The following is a 19,624-nucleotide window of genomic DNA, read 5'->3' as shown; positions in this document are numbered from 1 at the left end:
TGAGTCAGGCACAGCCAGGATACACAGACCCCGTCTCTAAATAAAAAGCTTTAAAATGATTCTGCTGCTTCTCTACATGCAGAGTATGCTGTTTGCTGAGCTTTTGAGTGAAAAATTAACCCCCGAAGACATTTCTACTTACATGAAAACTTAACCAATTGGTCTTTGGAGTCACCCATGGGAAAATTCATGGGCTGTACAGGGTGGCTCAGTGGGTAAAGGTGTTTACAGGCAGCTGGATCCCTGGGATCCAGAACAGAAAGAGAAAACTGACTCCCTGGTGTCCTCCGCATGTGCACTGTGACATGCTCACATCATACAACATAGACAACTGTAATAAACAAAACCGTCATGTCTGTTATACCCTGGTAATTTCCTCAACGAGAAGACGAGGGTCTGTTTGCGTTCTGATTAGCCTTGGAGTGTTTGAAAAGGCTATATGTGCCTTTCTGGGCTTTAGGGTGTCACTTGACTCTGGTACTCTTTAGTGCAGCTCTTTCCTCTGCTGTATTGGACTTTTTTTGTATCCCTAGCTTCAGTAGGCTCTAGGTTCCCTTTTAGCACCTTTTTTTTTTTTTTTTTTTTTTTTTTTTGTGAAAGCAAATCTTAGAGGTGGTGAAGTCACCTTGCTACCTTATTCATCTCTTGTTAATCTTTTGCCTGGATATTGACGGTTGCTGTGTGAGAGCCTATGCTTTAATTTTTAAAATGATTATGACAGTTTCTTTTTACTTGGAGGCAGTAACATCTTGTATGCTCATTGGACTTTTTTTTTTTTTTTTTTCCGGAGCTGGGGACCGAATCAGGGCCTTGCGCTTGCTAAGCAAGCGCTCTACCACTGAGCTAAATCCCCAGCCCCCTCATTGGACTTTAAAAGAAATGACTTGCCTACTATTGAAATCACTATGTACAATCTTGGCATTAGACAAATACTAGCTTAGGCTTCAATAAAATATACTCTTGAGCCACGCATTGACTATTCTGAAGCCCTTCATCTAAAAATAGAGATGGAGACGATAGTAAACGGTGTTGTGTGTTTATGAGTCTATGGATTTTAAGTTGAAGTAGTTAAATTTGTTCATTGATTTACATAGCTTCACCCATCACTACAGCTTTTCTACTTTTCCATTTAGAGTCATTCTCAAGGAGAACCGTGTGTGTGTGTGTGTGTGTGTGTGTGTGTGTGTGTGTGTGTGTGTGTGTGTAGAGAAAGTTCAAGCTCAAGTGTCATGTACTTTAGTTTACTTCTCCCAGCTCTGAGATTACAAGGACAAGCAACCACACACCACTTTCTATGTGTCTTCTAGGGATCAAGCTCAGTCCTGTGCCCCTGAACCATCTCCCTGGGTGTTCTTGTTTTGGGGCAGAGACTCTATCCTTGGCTGCTTTGGAGCTCACAGAGATCTGCCTGCCCCTGCCTCCAAGTACCAAGGGAATTAAGGGCATGGGCTGCCACACTAGCACTGACCTCCCCAGACCTTAAAAACCTGTGCTTAATCTCAGGAGTTTGTGCTTGTAACCCTTCTAGTTCTGATTATTATTGCCTTAGTTGTGTTTAGTCTTTGGAGTAGAGAATATTGTGTGTGTGGTCATGGGGTTCCCTGATTGCTAGAACGATGTACTAAACTGAGTTCTGATTCTCAGAGGTGGGCTAGGTTTTAAGAAAAGAAATTTTAGGGTTGGGGATTTAGCTCAGCGGTAGAGTGCGCAAGGCCCTGAGTTCGGTCCCCAGCTCCAAAAAAAAAAAAGAAAAGAAATTTTAAATTCTCACACTAGCATCATAGATAGTTGGAACTTTACAAGGCATTTTAAATTTATTGTTAAACATTTTACATGTTTATCTGAATGAACCTTAGGGTTATGGAAGTTCTCCAACATCTCAGAAAGATTTGGAACTGAAAATCTATAGCTTTTTTTTTTTTTAATGCTTTTGCCTCTGCATTCATACATTTTTTTCTTTGCTGTGACCTTCCTAAGTGATGATGCAGACAGACTGTAGAGTTGTTAGTGACATTGGATACATAGCCGGATTGACACATCGTAGTTACAGATGTTTGCTGTTCGCTTGGCTAATAGGTAGAAACGTCTGTGTAAAACAGTGGGAATTGACCTCTGAATTGAGTTTGTGAGTTATTTTTGTTTCTTGTTTTTAAGCTCTTCTCACTTATGGATATGAAACCACCCATCTCTAGAGCCAAGATGATTCTTATTACTAAAGCTGCTATTAAAGCTATTAAGGTAAGAAAAATATTTAATTTAGGAATACTTTTAATTGTTTAGTTAATTATTGGTGGCAGAGGTAGGGCATGAGGTGGTACGCACGTGGAGGTTAGAAAACCACCTTGAAAGTTCTCTTCCACCTTTACCTGGGATCTAGCTTAGTTTGCCAGCTTTCTATAACAAACATCCTTACCTACTGAGCCATCTTGCCAGCTCTGCTTTGAATTTTTTTTTTTTAAGTTTGTTAAACATCAGAATTTATCTTGTGAATTAAGTTTTGCTGAAGGTTTTTGGTACTACTGTGCATTTGCATTGTGACATCTATTCACAGCACTTTGCCATATTTCAATCCTTATAAACCAGCTTGTGGGGAAGGGGGAAGTCAAGACTTGGGCTATGTTACCCAAGCTCACATTTGAGTGAATGGCACAGTTAAGAAATAGTATTACTTAGTTTTGGCTCTGTTTCTGTCCCTAGTGAAATAACCTCATACCTTGATACATGAAGATTGATGAAGGAGTGTGTAGTCTTGTTTTGATTAATTCCTTTCTCGGGATTCTAAAGTTGTTGATTGTGAACTATTTCTAACGGCTCTTTGGGATAATTGCTAATTCTTTTAAGTTGGACATTTCAGGGTTTTGAATTGTGGAAAATACAGACATGTATAAACCGACTAATTTTGTTTTGTTTTTTTTTTCAGCTTTATAAGCATGTTGTTCAAATAGTAGAAAAGTTCATCAAAAAGGTAACGATTTCATTATTGCATCATGTTTATGATACACATTTATATATGTGAATTGAAATTTGAATGCATGCTTCTAAAAACCATTCTAGAAAACTTAGTGGGGTTGGAGCCATGGCTCAACCAGGTAAGAGCACTGGAGTCTCTTCCAAAAGACCTGGGTTCCATTCCTACCACCCACGTGGACTCCTAACACTTCCAGAATGTCAGTTTCAGGAAGTCCTATGCCTTCTTTGGGCTCTGTGGGCACCAGATATGCACATGGTATGTATGTATGTATGTATGTATGTATGTATGTATGTATGTATGTATACGTACACACACACACCCCGACAAACCACTCAATATATTTATGATAAATCTTTTGTTCTTAAGATTTATTTATTTCATGTATGAGTACACTGTCACCATCTTCAGACACACAGAAGAGGGCATCAGATCCCATTACGCACGTTGTGAGCTATAGTATGGTTGCTGGGAATGGAACTCAGGACCCCTGGAAGAACAGTAACTGCTAAGCCATCTCTCCAGCCCATGATAAATGTTTTTAAAAATATGTATTGAGTTATTTTAAGCATTTAGAAGTTTTAAAAGGTATTTTCCCATATTTCTACCATTCATTGAGTATTGGCAAGAAGGTTGGAGCTTGGCACTATTCTAGTCCTGAGAATAGTGTTTATTCCTAGCCCCAAGAGGCCTGCCTGTTCTATACTCTGCCCATCCACTCTGTTGACATTTAATTTTCAGGTGAGATTTTCAGATGACGTTACCTTTTATTTTTCCTGACTTTTCTCTGTTATCATCATGATTAAGCTGTTTTACTTGTATGTTGTCTTAAGTGTGTGAGGTGTGTGTGTGTGTGTGTGTGTGTGTGTGTGTGTGTGTGTGTGTGTGTAGCATGTCTTTTCAGGTCAGAACTGATAATGGTCTTAGGGTTTTTGTTTGTTTGGTTTTGGTTTTGTTGTTTTGAGACAGGGTTTCTCTGTGTAGCCCTGGCTGTCCTAGAACGAACTCTGTAGACCAGGCTAGCCTGGGACTCAGAGATCCACCTGCTTCTGCCTGTTGAATGTTGGGAATAAAGGTGTGTGCCATCACTTCCACGGTCGTCAAAGTCTTAATCCTTTTTGCCAAGAAGTACATAGTAGGTGTTTATATCAGTTAGAAGCTTCTATAGCAGATCAAAGGGCAAAGCAGTAAATGGGAAACTCGGAAGTTTACGTGTGCCTCCGCCTCCAGTTATCTCAGTATGTCCATCTTCGTCCACTTGTGTTTAGCTGATTCATGTGCATCTGTAAGAAAAGTGGATACAGTACTGGCTGCTGACTTGCCTTTCCTACTACGTGCATTGTAAACTTCTGCAAAATAACCCTCTGGTTGTTACCATGGCTTATTTAGCCAACATACATTTCTCTCTCCAACTTTTTACTTTGTATTTAAAATACTCTAGGGTTGGGGATTTGGCTCAGTGGTAGAGCGCTTGCCTAGCAAGCTCAAGGCCCTGGGTTTGGTCCCCAGCTCCGGAAAAAAGGAAAGAAAAAGGAAAAAAAAAAAACAAAACTCTAGTGGCTGACCTCAAAGGGAGATGTACATTCATGTTGTTCTTTTTACATAAATCCTTACATCAAATAAGGCTTTATTTTTGTTGCTGAATTGATTATCTTTCATGAAGGGCTATGTCTTTTCCTACATAAATTCCCATTTTTCTAATGCTTGGTTAATTGTTTCTGTCAGATTTGTAGACCCAAATGAACCTTCCTCTTTTTATTTCTCTGGTAAAAATTTTAACAGAAGTAAAACTAGCATGTTTAATTAAAAGTATGTTTTAGTAGCTTCAAAAAGTTATTCCAGACTCAGAATAACTGAATTAATTGTAGGAAAGTGGGTTGGTAAAGTAGCTCTGGAAAGTTTTGGAGGTGAAGTCCAGGATCTGGGGAAACAAAGTCCTGGGACTTTGAAGTAGCAAAGAATGTCACTGTTGAAAAACCTGACAGCCAGATAGACAGACAGCTGGAGCACGTAAGCATCTTCTGCACAGTGCACAGCAGATGTGTTCAACTGTGAGCTTAGTATGTGTGAATAGTGGTGTCAGATGTGTTCAGAGCTTTTTTCCTTTTCTTTTTCCAGTTCCCGAGATGGTTTTATTGTGTAGCCCTGGATGGCCAGGAACTCACTAAGTAGACCAGACTAGGTCGGGCTCACAGAGCCCCACTCGCCTTTACCCCTGCCGTACAGGGGTTGGAGGTGTGCACTACTGATTTCACTTTCCTGCACTAAGCTTGTCTCCTCCCCTGCAGTGTAAGCCAGAGTACAAGGTTCCAGGCCTGTATGTCATTGACTCCATCGTGAGACAGTCTCGGCACCAGTTTGGAACTGATAAAGATGTTTTTGGGCCAAGATTCTCTAAGAATATAACTGCTACATTCCAGTATTTATATCTTTGTCCATCTGAAGATAAGGTATGGTTAATAACTTAACAGTTTGTGTTTTTGTTGAGCTTACTTTCTTTTTATATGCTTAAGTTCATGTTGTTTGAAGCTTGTCATGTTACTGGGTAATATCTTCATTACTGAATTCTTGAGTTTTAAGTTCAGTTTTTTCTGCTGTGGTCATTTCCTATTCTTGCTTCTGTGTGAAATGGTGCATTCACTAGGCCTCTACACAAGGACTTTTATAATGTTAAATTGTAGAAGGAACCAGAGTCATAGACCCTGAGCTGAGCAGAGCCTGCTGAAAAGTAGGGTGTGAGGAGTAACTTCTCAGTGGGTATAAAGCTTCTGCTAAAGCGAACAGCTATGTATCTTTGTACACTAAGAATTTCTAGAGAAGATGCATTACATGTTAAATATCCTGCAGTTCAAAGAAACTAAAAAGGTTTGTTCAGGAAGCATTATCTTACTTTAGAGAACATACTGCTAGTGGGCATGGAGACACATGCCTTTGATCTCAGCACTTAGCGGGTAGATTGCTAATAACAGCAAGCGAAGGCCGCTATGGAAACAAGACAGTGAGCAGCTCTGTCTAAGGGAAAATATTCATCAGGTTTTTGCCTACTGTGGAAGACCCAGAGTTGTTCTTCCCCAACATACCTGTGTGTAAGTGATTAATCTACAATAAGACTGCAATGTGCACGCACACGCGCACACACACGATTTCACAGAAAGAACATGAAAGATATGTTACCTGTACTCTAACTGGGTGGGAATTCACAGTAAACAATTACTAACACTAATGTAACCTGCTGCTTTAGTTTCTCTGAATTCTTAGGAAACTTGGTTTGTTCAAACTAAGAGAGAATAATGCTGTTTCTTCTTGTTCCTGTGTTAGGTTTAAGGGAAACCCTAAGGAGAAGGCCAGTTCCTATGCAGGCAATATGTAGGTATAGGTGGGAACAGTTAAGCAGCCCTCTCCTTAGCTGTGAAAGGCCACAAGTTGCCCCTTGACAGTTTAGATCATCTCTTCTGTCTTCCAGAACAGAGTCTTAGATACAATACTCAGTAATGAGAATAGAGACACTTTGCTTTAAGAGGGGCATTGTGGGAATTGCAAGTGTGTGTGTGTGTGTGTGTGTGTGTGTGTGTGTGTGTGTGTGTGTGTGTGTGTGTGTTTAGAAATGGCTCTTAAAGTGTTCACCTTCTCTTTATTTGCCAGGTATGTGTTCTGTTTATGTTCCTTCATTGGATTGTATCACTGAGGAAAGATTAGAGTTTAACTGGGTGATAATTCTGATGGATTTTCTCCCTTATGAAACAGTAATTCTCTTTAAAATCAGATAGGATACATTATTTCTATAAATATTTATTGTATGTTCATTTTCTTACATATAACAGAGTAAAATAGTTCGTGTGCTAAATCTTTGGCAAAAAAACGGAGTGTTCAAAATTGAAATCATTCAGCCGCTTTTGGACATGGCAGCAGGAACCAGCAATGCTGCTCCAGGAGCAGAAAATGTCACCAACAATGAAGGTACAGTGACAGAAGCTCCTGCAAGTGCACTGCCTCTGCCTGCCTTCTGTCTGTGTGTCTGTCTGTGTGGTCCTGTTCCAGTTTGTTTCCTTTTGTCTTACCATATTTTCTTGTATTGTTCTTTAGCTGCCTGTTTGTTTTCAAAGGGTGTGGATTCAGATGAGAGGGAGGGAGGGAGGATAACTTGTCAGCACTTAACAAAAGCAAGCAAACAAACAGAAGAATAGTTTCTGTATGTGAAAGGTTTTGTTTCTTCGCTGGTAGAAATTCCCTTGGAAGAATTGATTTGCGTTTGGAAGGTACAGTTTTTCTTCCTGGAGTTTACTTTAGATGGGAATATGCCCTTTGTCATTTCTCATATAGTATAAGTCTTCGGTAACCACAATCAGTCCATCTTGCTGTATGTTAAACTAGGCAGAATTTTGTTTGAGCAGCAAAATTCAAAAGGCATTTTAAAGGGGAAGAAGTATGTGATACCCTTTGCTTTTTTCAGGCTCACCTCCACCCCCAGTAAAAGTCTCTTCTGAACTTCCACAAGCTCCCACAAACTCCATGCCTGCTGTCCCACAGCTGCCCAGCTCCGATGCCTTTGCTGCCGTGGCTCAACTGTTTCAGACAACTCAAGGCCAGCAGGTAAGCTGCTTGGTGACCGGATGCTGGCAGAGCTAGATGCCGTTCCTCTTGTTTCCATGTATCCTGAATTCATATGTATCTCCACCTGAGAAATGTCTTCTCCATCAGAGTAGCCTTTACCAGTGAGCTAATGTTTGGAGTCAGGGCTGCCGAGGAAATGTGAGCATAGAGAAGACCTCTTTGAGAACTTGAGAGCTGTTGGAGTGGCAGGTGTTGTTGCTAACAATTCTAGTACTGCTGATTGATTCAAGATGATATGGAGTGAACTTTGCTGTATTTCTAGAAAACCTACTGTCATAATTCAATGTGTTTTCTCTCCTCTTTGAGCCTTGATTGTATCGTTGGGATGGTCAACATACATTCTGACCATAAGCAATGTACACTGTAATGTGTTCACTCACAAACCCAGTATATGTTAGTCAAGGCTGGGTGCTTCCCGTTACTTAGGCCTGTGCTGTTCTTAGTCATTCTGAAGATTCTTTCTTTTCAGTAAATTAACTTTGATGATGTTGCTTTGTCCTGTGGTTTATCAGTTCTTCCGTTCTTTAAGCTTCAGCAGATCCTTCAGACTTTTCAACAACCTCCAAAACCACAGTCTCCCGCCCTTGACAGTGCTGTGATGGCTCAGGTTCAGGCTATCACAGCTCAGTTAAAGACAGCTCCTACACAACCACCTGAGCAAAAAACTGCATTTGACAAGGTACGCTTCTCTCACATCACCCCACTGTCTGTCTTACCCAGAGCAGCTTGTGAGACTTCTCTTCTGTAGCTTCCCTGGGTTGTTCTTTTGTTTGTGGTTTGGTGATTTTTTTTTCTCCTCAACATCAAAATGTTTATTTTTCCTGGTGTGTGATACAGGCTCGATATAAAACATTTACAGAATAAAGAAAAGTGAGCAAAAGGATATTGTTCACTAGCCCACTCGTCCACCCCTCCCACTGGTGCTTAGTGTCTGTTTTGTGTCTTCTCCAGAAGTAATGTACTGTGGGCCTGTGCTTCTGTGTGATCTTCTGTTAGGTCTGTCTGCATCCAGCTTGAACGGTTATTAAGATTACAGTAGACAAGGCATCTGAGGTTATCTATTTTGCTACTGATAGACATTTGCTGTTGCTGTGATAAACATAGTTACCATGTCTGTGACGTGAGTCCTAGGGGGACTTCAGCATCTTTCTTCTGTTTACTCAGTGGGCCTTGCTATCCTTAGAAATTCTGTTTCTGTGTGACTGTGACCAAATACCCAAGAGAGCAAATTGAAAGTGGGAAGATCTATTTTGATTCTTGGTGTCAGAGAGTTGAATCCTTGGCTGCAGCAGGACCAAGTGGCAGATGAATCTCTTCAGTTTTTAAGGGGAAGGAAAAGGACCTGGACCAGGTGAAGCTTTGAGAACTGTTCCCCTGGTGGCTTTCTTACAACTAACTACACAAATTTTCTCCACCACCCCCCCCCCCCAAAAAAAAAGAAAGAAAAAAGAAAAACAATCACACCACCAGCTGGGGACCAGGGTTGAGCATGAGCCTGTGGAGGAGCAACTGACAGTAAAACACACTAGCTATACTGAAGGTGTGCCTGGGCTGTGTGTCTGCAGGGTTATACCGCATGGTTCTTCTGTCTCTCATGGCTTTCTTAGGGTTATGGTTGTCTAAAAGTTCTTGTTCTGGTTTCACATAAAAAAATAGAAAATATATATTTGAAAATCATAGCATTAAATGACTTGCTTAATATCATGGTCTCTAAAATTTATGATTCTGTCTAATATAAGATAAAAACTTTATCACCGGGGTTGGGGGTTTAGCTCAGTGGTAGAACGCTTGCCTAGCAAGCACAAGGCCCTGGGTTTAGTCCCCAGCTCCAGGGGGAAAAAAAAACTTTATCACCAGTACTAAGTAATTATGTGGTAGGTGAATTCCAGTTTTCATTATTTTATCTTAGTGATTAATGAGTTACTACTGACTTTAAGAAAGATTGGGTTAAATTTTGAGTGGGGGGGAAAACCTCACAGGGGGCTAGAGAGGTGGTATAGCTAGGACGTGCTTGCATTGTGGTAAGCATAATGACTGCGGTCACATTCCCAGTGCTGTGTGGAGTTTGCTGTCAGACGGTCTAGCCAAGTTTATGACCCAGAGAAAGACCAAAGACAGTTAATGAACATACCCAGCCTAGAGCTGGTGAACACACACACACACACACACACACACACACACACACACACACACACACACACACACACACCCTTCCTGAATTTGTGTTTGTAGGGAGAAACAATACAGAGTTATAAAGTAGACTGGTTTGAAAAGGTACGTTTGAATGTGTGTGCGCAGGTCTGGTTCCGTGTACAGGTGAATATAAATCCCTTGTTATTTATCATTTGGAAATCTGTTTGTGCATTATATTTGTCTCTATTCCTTCTGGAGTGGAGTTTTTTACAGTATGGTTTAAGGTTTTGCTAAGCGTATATATTTATTTTACTTATTAAAATACCTAATTTACCCTTTTTTTTTTTAATTTACTATGATGTCTTACTTGTGTTCATGTTTAGTGCTTGTTTGGTTGGTTGGTTTTTGGCCAGCGCTTTGTCACGCCAATGTTTATTTTTGCATCTTGATGGTTGAAGTAACATGTATCTGGTGCTGGGGATTGAACTAAAAAATCTTAGCATATTCAGATTCCTGAGCACCCAGGACATAAATAAGAGGGCACACTTATTTCCAAATGTACCTCTACTTGACTTTCTTCTTTTTCAGGCTTCGCTGTGCTGTTGACCTTAGGTATGGGTTTTGCAAATAAACCACAAGTGGTATCTATGGTCGGGTAGATAAATGGAAGGGAAGATTTTTCTTAGATTTATTTTATATGTATGAATGTTTTACCTGGGTGTATATACATGAACCATGTGAGTGCCTAGTTCCTGTGGACATCAGAAAAGGCTTCAAATTCTCTGGAACTGGAGATAAAGATGCTTTTTGAACCATCATATATGGGTGCTGGGAACTGAATTGGGTCCTCTCTAAGAGCAGTCAGTGCTCTCAACTGCTAAGACATCTTTGCAGCTAATGAGATTTTCTTAAAGAATTAGTTTGTGTACGTATAGAAATTAGCAAATTTAAGGTTTTTTTTCAGGTACATGAGCAGGCTCTAAGTCCATATAGCGTTAGCAATGTAGACCTTCCTGAGAACATCCCAAAGGGCAGCAGGCTAGAAACTGGGGCAGGTTCTGTGCTGTGTTCCCTGGAAGCCCTTCTTGAGGAAACAGTTCTTGGGAAAGATCATGTCCAGATGTCCGGGGGCCACTTACTTGCTGCGTTCCTGGTCTATTGACGTGATCTAAAATATTTTACCTCTGCAGTAATTGCAGTAATGTCTTTTTTTTTTTTTGTTGGACTTAACAACTGGTGCCTATATTAGATATCCAAGTTTACACAAAGTCAGCCATCACAATGTACTTGTTGAGTAGACAGTATCATAAATGCCTCCCTTTAGCTTTCAGATGTACTGAGAGTCCTACAGAATGTTCATTTACTTCAGTAAATGGTTTTCTTTGTGTAGACTTTGGGACTTTTTATTTCATTCATACTTGGGTTTCTAGTCTTTGGAATCTCTGGGTAGTACTGTTTGTCATTTTCTGCACCATCTGTTGCTGTTGCTTTTCTTCTTGCATACGGCAGTGGGGTTTTTTTTCTTTTTAACTAATATTTTTTTTCATTTATTAATTTATTATGTATATATACATCATACAGCTTTCTGCCTGTGTGTATGTGCCTGCAGGCCAGAAGAGGGCACTAGACCTGATTATAGATGGTTGTAAGCCACCATGTGGTTGCTGGGAATTGAACTCAGGACCTCTGGAAGAGCAGACAGTGCTCTTAACCGCTGAGCCATCTCTCCAGCCCCCACGGCAGTGGTTTCACCTGAAGGAATTGTTTGCAAAAAAGAAAGATTATGTGAGGGCGATGGTGTGGATGTGCATGCTGTGTGCTGTGCTCTCCATTCAGTAAAGCCTGTTTTAAGCTAGACACTGGGAGCACTTTTATTCAGATCTTTCTACACCTTCCATTTCCTCTAAAACTGGAGAGTTTTATAATTGTTTCAAATCTTTTTTCAGATCAGTATGTATGAATATTAAAATTGAAAAAAATGTATCTCTTTAGTACCATAAGATAAACTAGTATATCTGCATAGTACCCGAAATACAGATTCTATTCAGAAAATACCAACTGCTCTTTGATAAAGAAGTTTGCTACCATGTGTGGTGGTGACATACATCTTTAATCCCAGTATTTGGGAGGCAGAGGCTGGCAGCTCTGAGTTCGAGGCCAGCTCAGTCTACAAAGAGAGTTGCAGGATAGCCTAGGCTGTTACACAGAGAAATCCTGTTTCAGGGGGAAAAAAAAACGAAGAGTTTTGCTACGTCACCAAACACTCTTTACACTTTGTGTCGTTCTTTGTAGTGTGTTGTCTAAGGAAGCCCCTTCCTTTGTGACTTAGAAATCCGTTCATAATGTACCCTAGAGTTTCCAGGCAGAACAGCTTAAGAAATGTGAGTTAGGAACTGAAGTGGAAACCAATGTGCTTAGGCATAGCTGGAGAGAAAAGTTAGCTGGATCTCCTGAGCCTTTTCTATGTAGAGTATGAAATCAGATCTATATGACATGTTTTATTATGATTACAAAATATATAATCTCTTTAGAAGAAGCCACAGTAACTGTTCAGTATATTACATTCCCTTTTTAAAATAAGCTTAATTCTTTTTAAAGTTATGATGGGAGTGATTTACATATGGGGCGGTACACATGGAGGTCAGAACATTTTTTTTTAAAGATTTATTCATTTATTATATATAAGTACACTGTAGCTGTCTTCAGACACACCAGAAGAGGGCATCAGATCTCTTTACAGATGGTTGTGAGCCACCATGTGGTAGCTGGGAATTGAACTCAGGACCTCTGGAGGAGCAGTCGGGTGCTCTTAACCGCTGAGCCATCTCTCCAGCCCGAGGTTAGAACGTTTTGAGTAGTCTTCTTTTTCCCCTCCCACCTTCGCTCAGTGCTAAGGATGAACTCAAGGCTTACAAGACAGGTAGCTTACCCATTGCACTGGCCCAATAAGTCTTATTTTAAAATTACTGCTCTAGTTCTATGAACTTACAGATTATGCAGGTTAGGTTTTTGTTGTTGTTGTTTAAGAAAAGTTTGGGGGTTGGGGATTTAGCTCAGTGGTAGAGCGCTTGCTAGGCCCTGGGTTCCGTCCCCAGATAGGCAAAAAAAAAAAGAAAAGAAAAGAAAAGAAAAGTTTGGGAAAATTGGTGTGAGCTATGAAGTTTTGAGAAAGAAACTTTATAGTAAAACAGCTGAAGAGACTCTTGGCCCTGTCCTACACTGTAATTTTTTTCTTTGATTATAACACAGGCGTATGTGTTTATAGGGATAGGGTAAAAGTCTGCACTGCAGCTGCCTGAAAGCATACACCAGTTAACATGTGCACCGGAAGGTCAGTCTAAGCAAGTTGGATATTTTAGATAAGTGTACTGATAAATTTACTATGATATAAGCAGATCAGGAAAAAAAAAAACACTACTTTTATAATTGGAAAAGGGAAATAGAATTTAAACTTGTATTTTTTTTTTTTCTAACCTGGCACTTATGGCAAAATTGTCTATCTTTGGACCAAGAGCCCCAGAACTTGCAGGAGAAAAAGAAATTGTGTATACTGAATGTATGGTAGGGGTATGGCTGGTGCAAACGTGTTATTTCTGTAAAGTTTCTTGTTAGTGACTCCGTCTGTGTTTTAAAATGGAACATTTCCGTACACGTTACAGAAGCTGCTTGACAGATTTGATTATGATGATGAGCCAGAAGCTGTGGAAGACTCGAAGAAAGAGGATGCTGTCGCCGTTGCCACCACAGCCCTTGCCACGGCTGCACCTCCTGTGCCCGCTGCAGCCACACCTGCTGTTGCTCCTGCTGTGCCTGCGTCCTCTGCTACCTCTCCCCCTCCTCCACAGGCGCCATTGTGAGTGCTTCCTGAGCCTGATAGTAACAGTTGCAAAGCATAATCTCAGCAACAATTGGGATTAAAACACAGTGCAGTGCAGTCTCTGTTTTATAAAATTATATTAAAGAAATTTCTATTGGGAATAGTGTCCTTATCAGAGTTAGACATTTTAAAATGTGGTTTTTGCATTGTACTAAATTTGTTGATTGCCTATTAGTCCAGAGTGTTATTCCGCCCTGTAGAAGTGACTTAGGGCATTCAGTGCTTTAGTGGGTAATGAGTGCTCACCTCATCTTAGTGGGTACCCTGGAGACGGCATGCAGCAGCCAGCGTACACACAGCATCAAAATGTGGACCAGTTTCAACCTCGAATGATGGCACTGCAGCAGGATAGCATGCAGCATCAGGTATGGGCATTTTCTTGGATTGACCTTGTACTTCTGAGCACTGCTGTGACTACAGAATCTGCTAAGGAGAGCAGCAGCTCCAGTGAGCACTGTGGAGGGCCAACTACCTTGAGTTGCTTTTGATTTACAAGTGTGTAAACATGATATCACAGTCTAATAATAATAGGTATTTTAATTAAACTAATTTAGTGACATTGACTCTCTAAAGAAACTTCCTAGTGACACAGCACTTTGCTAGTCTCTTTCCTGCATGCTGTGGTGATCAGATACTACAGAGAGCCTTCTGTTCCTTATGTAGGTTGTGTTGGTGTTTACACTATGCAACAAAAGCATGTATAGCACACCAGAGAGTTACAGGAATACTGTAGGTTCACTTTACTATGAATCTAAATTAGGGGTGAAACTCACTCCCATTATAATAATCCTTGTAGAGAGTCTGTGGGGATATGTCAGGGGGCCCATTGGTAACATTTCTAGAATTGTGTGCTTAATTGGGTGTGGTGTCAACACATAGCATAGCATTTGAGTGCATGACACAGGAGGATCCTATGTCTCAGGCCAGCCTGAGCTGCACTATATAAGACCAGTGTTCTTTGTTTTGCATTGTAGACCAGCCTGGTCTTTAACTCATGTACACTCTGCTGCACACACCATCATGCCTAGCAAACACAATTTTTTTTCAAGGAATCAAGAAACCACTTCTTAAAGCTAATTTTTCTTCTAAAAAGCTCAATTACTGTTTAAAAGTTGAAAGAAGAAATTCTCAATCAAGCCCCTCCTTGGCTAAGGTTAGCCTGTCATTGCCACCTTGTGTAAATAAAGCTGCACCTTACTTAAATCACTGTTTACAATTCTGAATGAGGGGCTGGAGAGATGGTTCAGCGGTTAAGAGCCCCGACTGCTCTTCCAATGGTTCTGAGTTCAATTCCCAGCAACCACATGGTGGCTCACAACCATCTGTAAAGAGATCCGATGCCCTCTTCTGGTGTGTCTGAAGACAGCTACAGTGTACTTATATATAATAAATGAATAAATCTTAAAAAAAAAAAAAGAATTCTGAATGAGTTAAGGAACTTGTCAAGTATGTCATACTTGAATATATAATGATGGTTTAGAAAAAAGTTACACATAAACTGGGTAGCTTTTCTTAATTAAAATGTATTAAAGTTTTTCAAAACTATTTTTGTTGCTGTTACTTAATAGATTTAATGCTTCTTTAAAACCAAAGGTCCCACTTCCTCCTAACGGACAGATGCCAGGATTTGGGCTTCTCTCTGCACCACCTCCATTTCCTCCCATGCCTCAGCCCGGGATGCCCCAGCCCGGGATGCCTCAGCCCGGGATGCCTCAGCCTGGGTTGTCTCAGCCTGGGTTGCCCCAGCCCGGGATGCCTCAGCCCGGGATGCCTCAGCCCGGGATGCCCCAGCCCGGGATGCCCCAGCCTGGGTTGCCTCAGCCTGGGTTGCCCCAGCCCGGGATGCCTCAGCCCGGGATGCCCCAGCCCGGGATGCCCCAGCCCGGGATGCCCCAGCCTGGAATGCCTCCAACTCCACCAGTACAGCCAACTTTCCAACCTACTTTTCAACCACAAAATGAACCCCATTCACAAAAGCCACATCAGCAGGTAATAGTCTATGAGGTTGGTCTGCACACTTTCCTTGTGGTTTGTTGCTGTTTGTTTGGGTGTCACTCACTAGTTCTACCCTGGGTGCTCCCAACAGTTTAGTGTAAGTTCCATACCACAGCACTATCAAGTGTGGGGGTTGAGCTAGAGGAAGGAAGAGGTTCATTCAGCCAGTGCCTAGTTTACAGTGTTGGTTGGTGTTTTGTTAAAACGATATGTGATTTATACAAAGTAACTTCCACAAGTAGAGAACTTCCCCCTTAGTTTGCAAACACTGTGAAAGATTTTGTTTTTTATTAATGGTGACTAATAAACATTTGATCCGAGAACCAAAAAATTAGTATGTATGTGTATATCTTACAGTTTCTAAATTTCTGATTTTTTCCAATTTTTTTTTTAAAGGAAATGGAAGTAGAGCAGCCTTGTGTCACAGAGGTTAAGCGGCATGTGCCTGAGAGCAGAAAGTCGAGATCCAGGTCAGCATCCAGGTAACTTAAAGGATGAGCTATGGCTCTGATCTAAGAAGACTGGGAGACCTCATTGCACTGCTGCTTCTTGTTGTTTCTCTCGTTGTTAGATAGGGTCTTACTGTATAGCCCTGACTGTCAGGGGACTCAATGTACAGACTCAGTGTATAGCCTTGAATTCAGAGCAGTCCGCCTACCCCTGCCCTTTGGGTGCTGTGATTAAACGGATGTCAATCAGCTTTAGGTTTTTCTGATGTTCAAAATAGTAATAGTTGGTACACAAGGAGAAGGTACCAGAAATAATACTGATTTTATTTTGTCTTTTTAATCAAGTCGGGGGGTTTAGCTAAGTCAGAGTACTTACCTCATGTGCCTAAGACCCTGGACTCAATCACGAGCATTGCTTGAACTAGGTCTGGTATTGCACGCCTACAATTCCAGCAGTGAGGCATCAGAGGTTTGAGACCAGCTTGGTATACATGAGACCCTGCCCTTAAAAAGACACCTCCTCCCCAAAGCCAAGTACTATTGTGTCACCAATTTTACCCACATTTTGTTTGAGTGACTTTGTGTGTGTGTGTGTGTGTGTGTGTGTGTGTGTGTGTGTGTGTGTGTGTGGTGGGTGTGGTGTGGGTGGGTGTGGTGTGGGTGTGTGTGTGGTGTGGGTGTGTGTGTGTGGTGTTCCAGGAGTTGTAAGTTCTGTGCTGACAACAGAAGTGGAAATGAAATGACATATTGAAGTCACAGTTCACAAGAAAGGGAGAGGAGCAGCAGTGTACCCAGCCCTGAGCAGAGCATGGACTTCTTAGACCATGGAGATGGGAGTTGTGGTAGTGTTAGAGATGCTAAACAGAGAACACAGTTACACGACGCCAGCCTTATTTATTTTGTATAAATTATACCCTTGTATATTCCTTGTTTCTGAGTTCATACAGATCCAAATGTTGATTCGTGTACTTGTGGATTCTTTAACTTAATATGTGCCTTTTCCCCTTTCTCTGTGTGCTATCCATCTTTGGAAATATATTAGGTCACCAAAAAGAAGAAGATCTAGGTCTGGCTCTAGGTCTCGGAGATCCCGCCACCGTCGGTCTCGGTCCCGGTCCAGGGATAGGCGCCGGCACTCGCCTCGCTCTCGCTCTCAAGAAAGACGGGATCGAGAAAAAGAGAGGGAGCGGCGGCAGAAAGGCCTCCCTCAGATCAAGTCAGAGACTGCAAGTGGTAACTAGTGAATCTGTCTTCACCGTCCCTTTATTCTTTCTCACGCTGTGGCTTTAAGATAGTTTTATGACTGTTAGCAAAGCCATAAATGGTTCAGTATCGTGGTTGAGTTTTATTCTGAATAGGGTTTGTGTATGTATGTCTGACTTATGTACTGCATGGTCTTTCTAGTGCTTCTGCACATAGGAGGTGTGTCTTTCCACTGGCTACTTCCCTCTTTGATGGAAGATTCTAGACTGGGTTAGCTGGGTTGTCATCATTTTGAGAACATACATAGTAGGCATATTCTTGTACATCATTAACTATTACATTTTAAATCATAACAGTGATCAGTGGGTATTTAAAGCGAGGCTCTTACATAGGAGCCACCATACAGATAAACTGCATGAAAGCTAGGAATGGGCGGCTGCTTGTTAAGGCTGGGTTGTTTGGTTCTAGCCCTTTGTTCTGTTCTTGCTAGCAGATGTCACTGCTGTTAGGGCCTGAGGCTTCATAGCCATTTTTCGGTCTAGTCACAGAGAGACCATTGCTTTTTCAATTCTTGTGTCCTGGTTTAGTTTCTAAATACCTACTTTTAAGTTTATATACTTTATACATGGGGTTTTCTATTTAAACTTTCGGCACCGGGGTGCCCTGTGGTAATGACACTTGCTAATGTGCAGTGCTGCTGGATTGTAACCACTGATTTACTTTCAGTTTGCAGCACCACACTGTGGGTGGGACAGCTGGACAAAAGGACTACTCAGCAGGATGTTGCCAGTCTCTTAGAAGAGTTTGGTCCAATTGAATCAATTAACGTGAGTACTTATGGCTTGTAAGGTGCTGGCTAAGCAAGTGTGCTCAGTTGTCTTTGAGACTGAGGTCTTGAGCGCTCAGGTGCAGCTTCCTTCACATTCTCTGTAGTAGATGTTTCTCAGACAGCAATGTTTAAGTTAAAATACCTTTCTAGGAAAGTCTGTAACAACATTTGCATGGTTTAATTAAGACCAAATTTGAATTGCCAACATTGAACAGCACAGGTTCTTCCTGTTTCGGTGGTGGTACTGGGGTCTGAGACGTTGTTGTGCGTGTGTGCCTGTGTGCTTCAGTGCCTGGACCCTTCCTCGCACTGTAAAGCCCTGGTGAAGGAGAACGGCTGTGGCTAACTAAATCCTCTGTCCTGTTCTTTGATCCCCTTAGATGATTCCTCCCAGGGGCTGCGCCTACATAGTTATGGTTCATAGGCAAGACGCATACCGTGCCCTGCAGAAACTGAGCCGAGGAAACTATAAAGTGAACCAGAAATCCATAAAGGTACATTTTTATCATTTATAAAAGGGTTTCACGTGTAAATATATTGTTGTTGGAGGTTTTCTTTCAATTGTAATTTTCTGCTTGGGAATGGCTTAAGTCATAAAAGCTACCTCCTAAACCACAGTATCACAGCTAGAACAAAACGTTACCTTAATGTTAACCAACATAAAAGTTTATGTAACAATTTTCTTAGATTCTTAGTGTTTTAATGTAGTGTATTCTTATCAAGCTTTTCTTCTCCCCCAGCTTCTTCCAGATTCCACCTCCCGAATCTCCATGGCCCCCCCTACCACACCACACCCCTGGTCTGGAAAACAAGCAATAAAATGAGATTGGGAAAAGCACAGAAAACATTACACCCTCCTGAAAATCAGAAACCCAAACACACAAGCAAAAAGTCACTAAGACAAAAATGCCCAAAGCAGCTAGAGATAAAAAGTCTACCCTCACCCCCTAGAAAAAGAGTTTGTTTTGAAGTCAGCCATGCACTACTGGGATGGGTCCTCCTCTGAGGGTAATAAACACAGCGAGGCTCCTTTGGAAAAACTAATGCTTCTTTTGCAAGCAGATGTCAGTTTCAGTAACTTCTTAGTTAGAGGCAGGAGCCTGGCTTCTACTTCTTCGAGCTGGTACCCTATCTGGCTTGAACCTGTGCAGGACATGCTGCCATGTCTGATTTCATAAGTGCATCAGTACAACAGTTGGAGTTACCCAGGCCCCGCTGGCTCTAAATTTTTTCCACCTTCTCTTCCACATAGTTCCTTGAACCCTGAGGGGAGGGTTTAATGAAGGTAGCCCATTTAGGATGCTGGTCTTTTATTTCCTATCAATTCCCCCCCCCCCCCAAAAAAAATCCTTCTCTGGAGATGGCTAGGGCAGGAGTTGGTCTGTGGGTATAGCAGAATGTCATTAGGAGTCAGTTTATTGCTAAGCTAACGAGCTTTCTTGTTTTGAGACAGGGTTACTTTGTGTAGCCCTGGGTATCCTGGAACTTGGTCTGTAGACAAGGCTGCTTATTTCTGCTTCCTCTGAGTGTTGGGATTAAAGATGTGTACTAACAATACC

General features: G+C 41.5%; 1 protein-coding gene across 14 annotated transcripts in view; it reads left to right on the top strand.

The window, feature by feature from the left end:
• The window catches only part of Scaf4 (SR-related CTD-associated factor 4), a 60,632-nt gene that overhangs the window by 18,584 nt on the left and 22,424 nt on the right, over nucleotides 1-19,624 (top strand). For 5 of the 14 annotated variants that reach the window (XM_087575436.1, XM_087575435.1, XM_087575445.1 and 2 more), the window contains exons 2-13: nucleotides 2,155-2,238; nucleotides 2,921-2,965; nucleotides 5,257-5,418; nucleotides 6,790-6,925; nucleotides 7,419-7,558; nucleotides 13,372-13,565; nucleotides 13,846-13,954; nucleotides 15,183-15,578; nucleotides 15,981-16,066; nucleotides 17,076-17,266; nucleotides 17,963-18,063; nucleotides 18,446-18,559. In XM_087575436.1, coding sequence (XP_087431562.1) covers nucleotides 2,155-2,238; nucleotides 2,921-2,965; nucleotides 5,257-5,418; nucleotides 6,790-6,925; nucleotides 7,419-7,558; nucleotides 13,372-13,565; nucleotides 13,846-13,954; nucleotides 15,183-15,578; nucleotides 15,981-16,066; nucleotides 17,076-17,266; nucleotides 17,963-18,063; nucleotides 18,446-18,559 — 1,758 coding nt within the window. 14 annotated transcript variants of the gene reach the window in all.

The sequence above is a fragment of the Rattus norvegicus genome, chromosome 11, assembly GCF_021556685.1.
Source record: "Rattus norvegicus strain SHRSP/BbbUtx chromosome 11, alternate assembly SHRSP_T2T, whole genome shotgun sequence".
In the NCBI taxonomy this organism is placed as follows: domain Eukaryota; kingdom Metazoa; phylum Chordata; class Mammalia; order Rodentia; family Muridae; genus Rattus; species Rattus norvegicus.
Note: the sequence above shows the minus strand (reverse complement) of the source record. Positions and strands in the feature narration are given on the sequence as shown.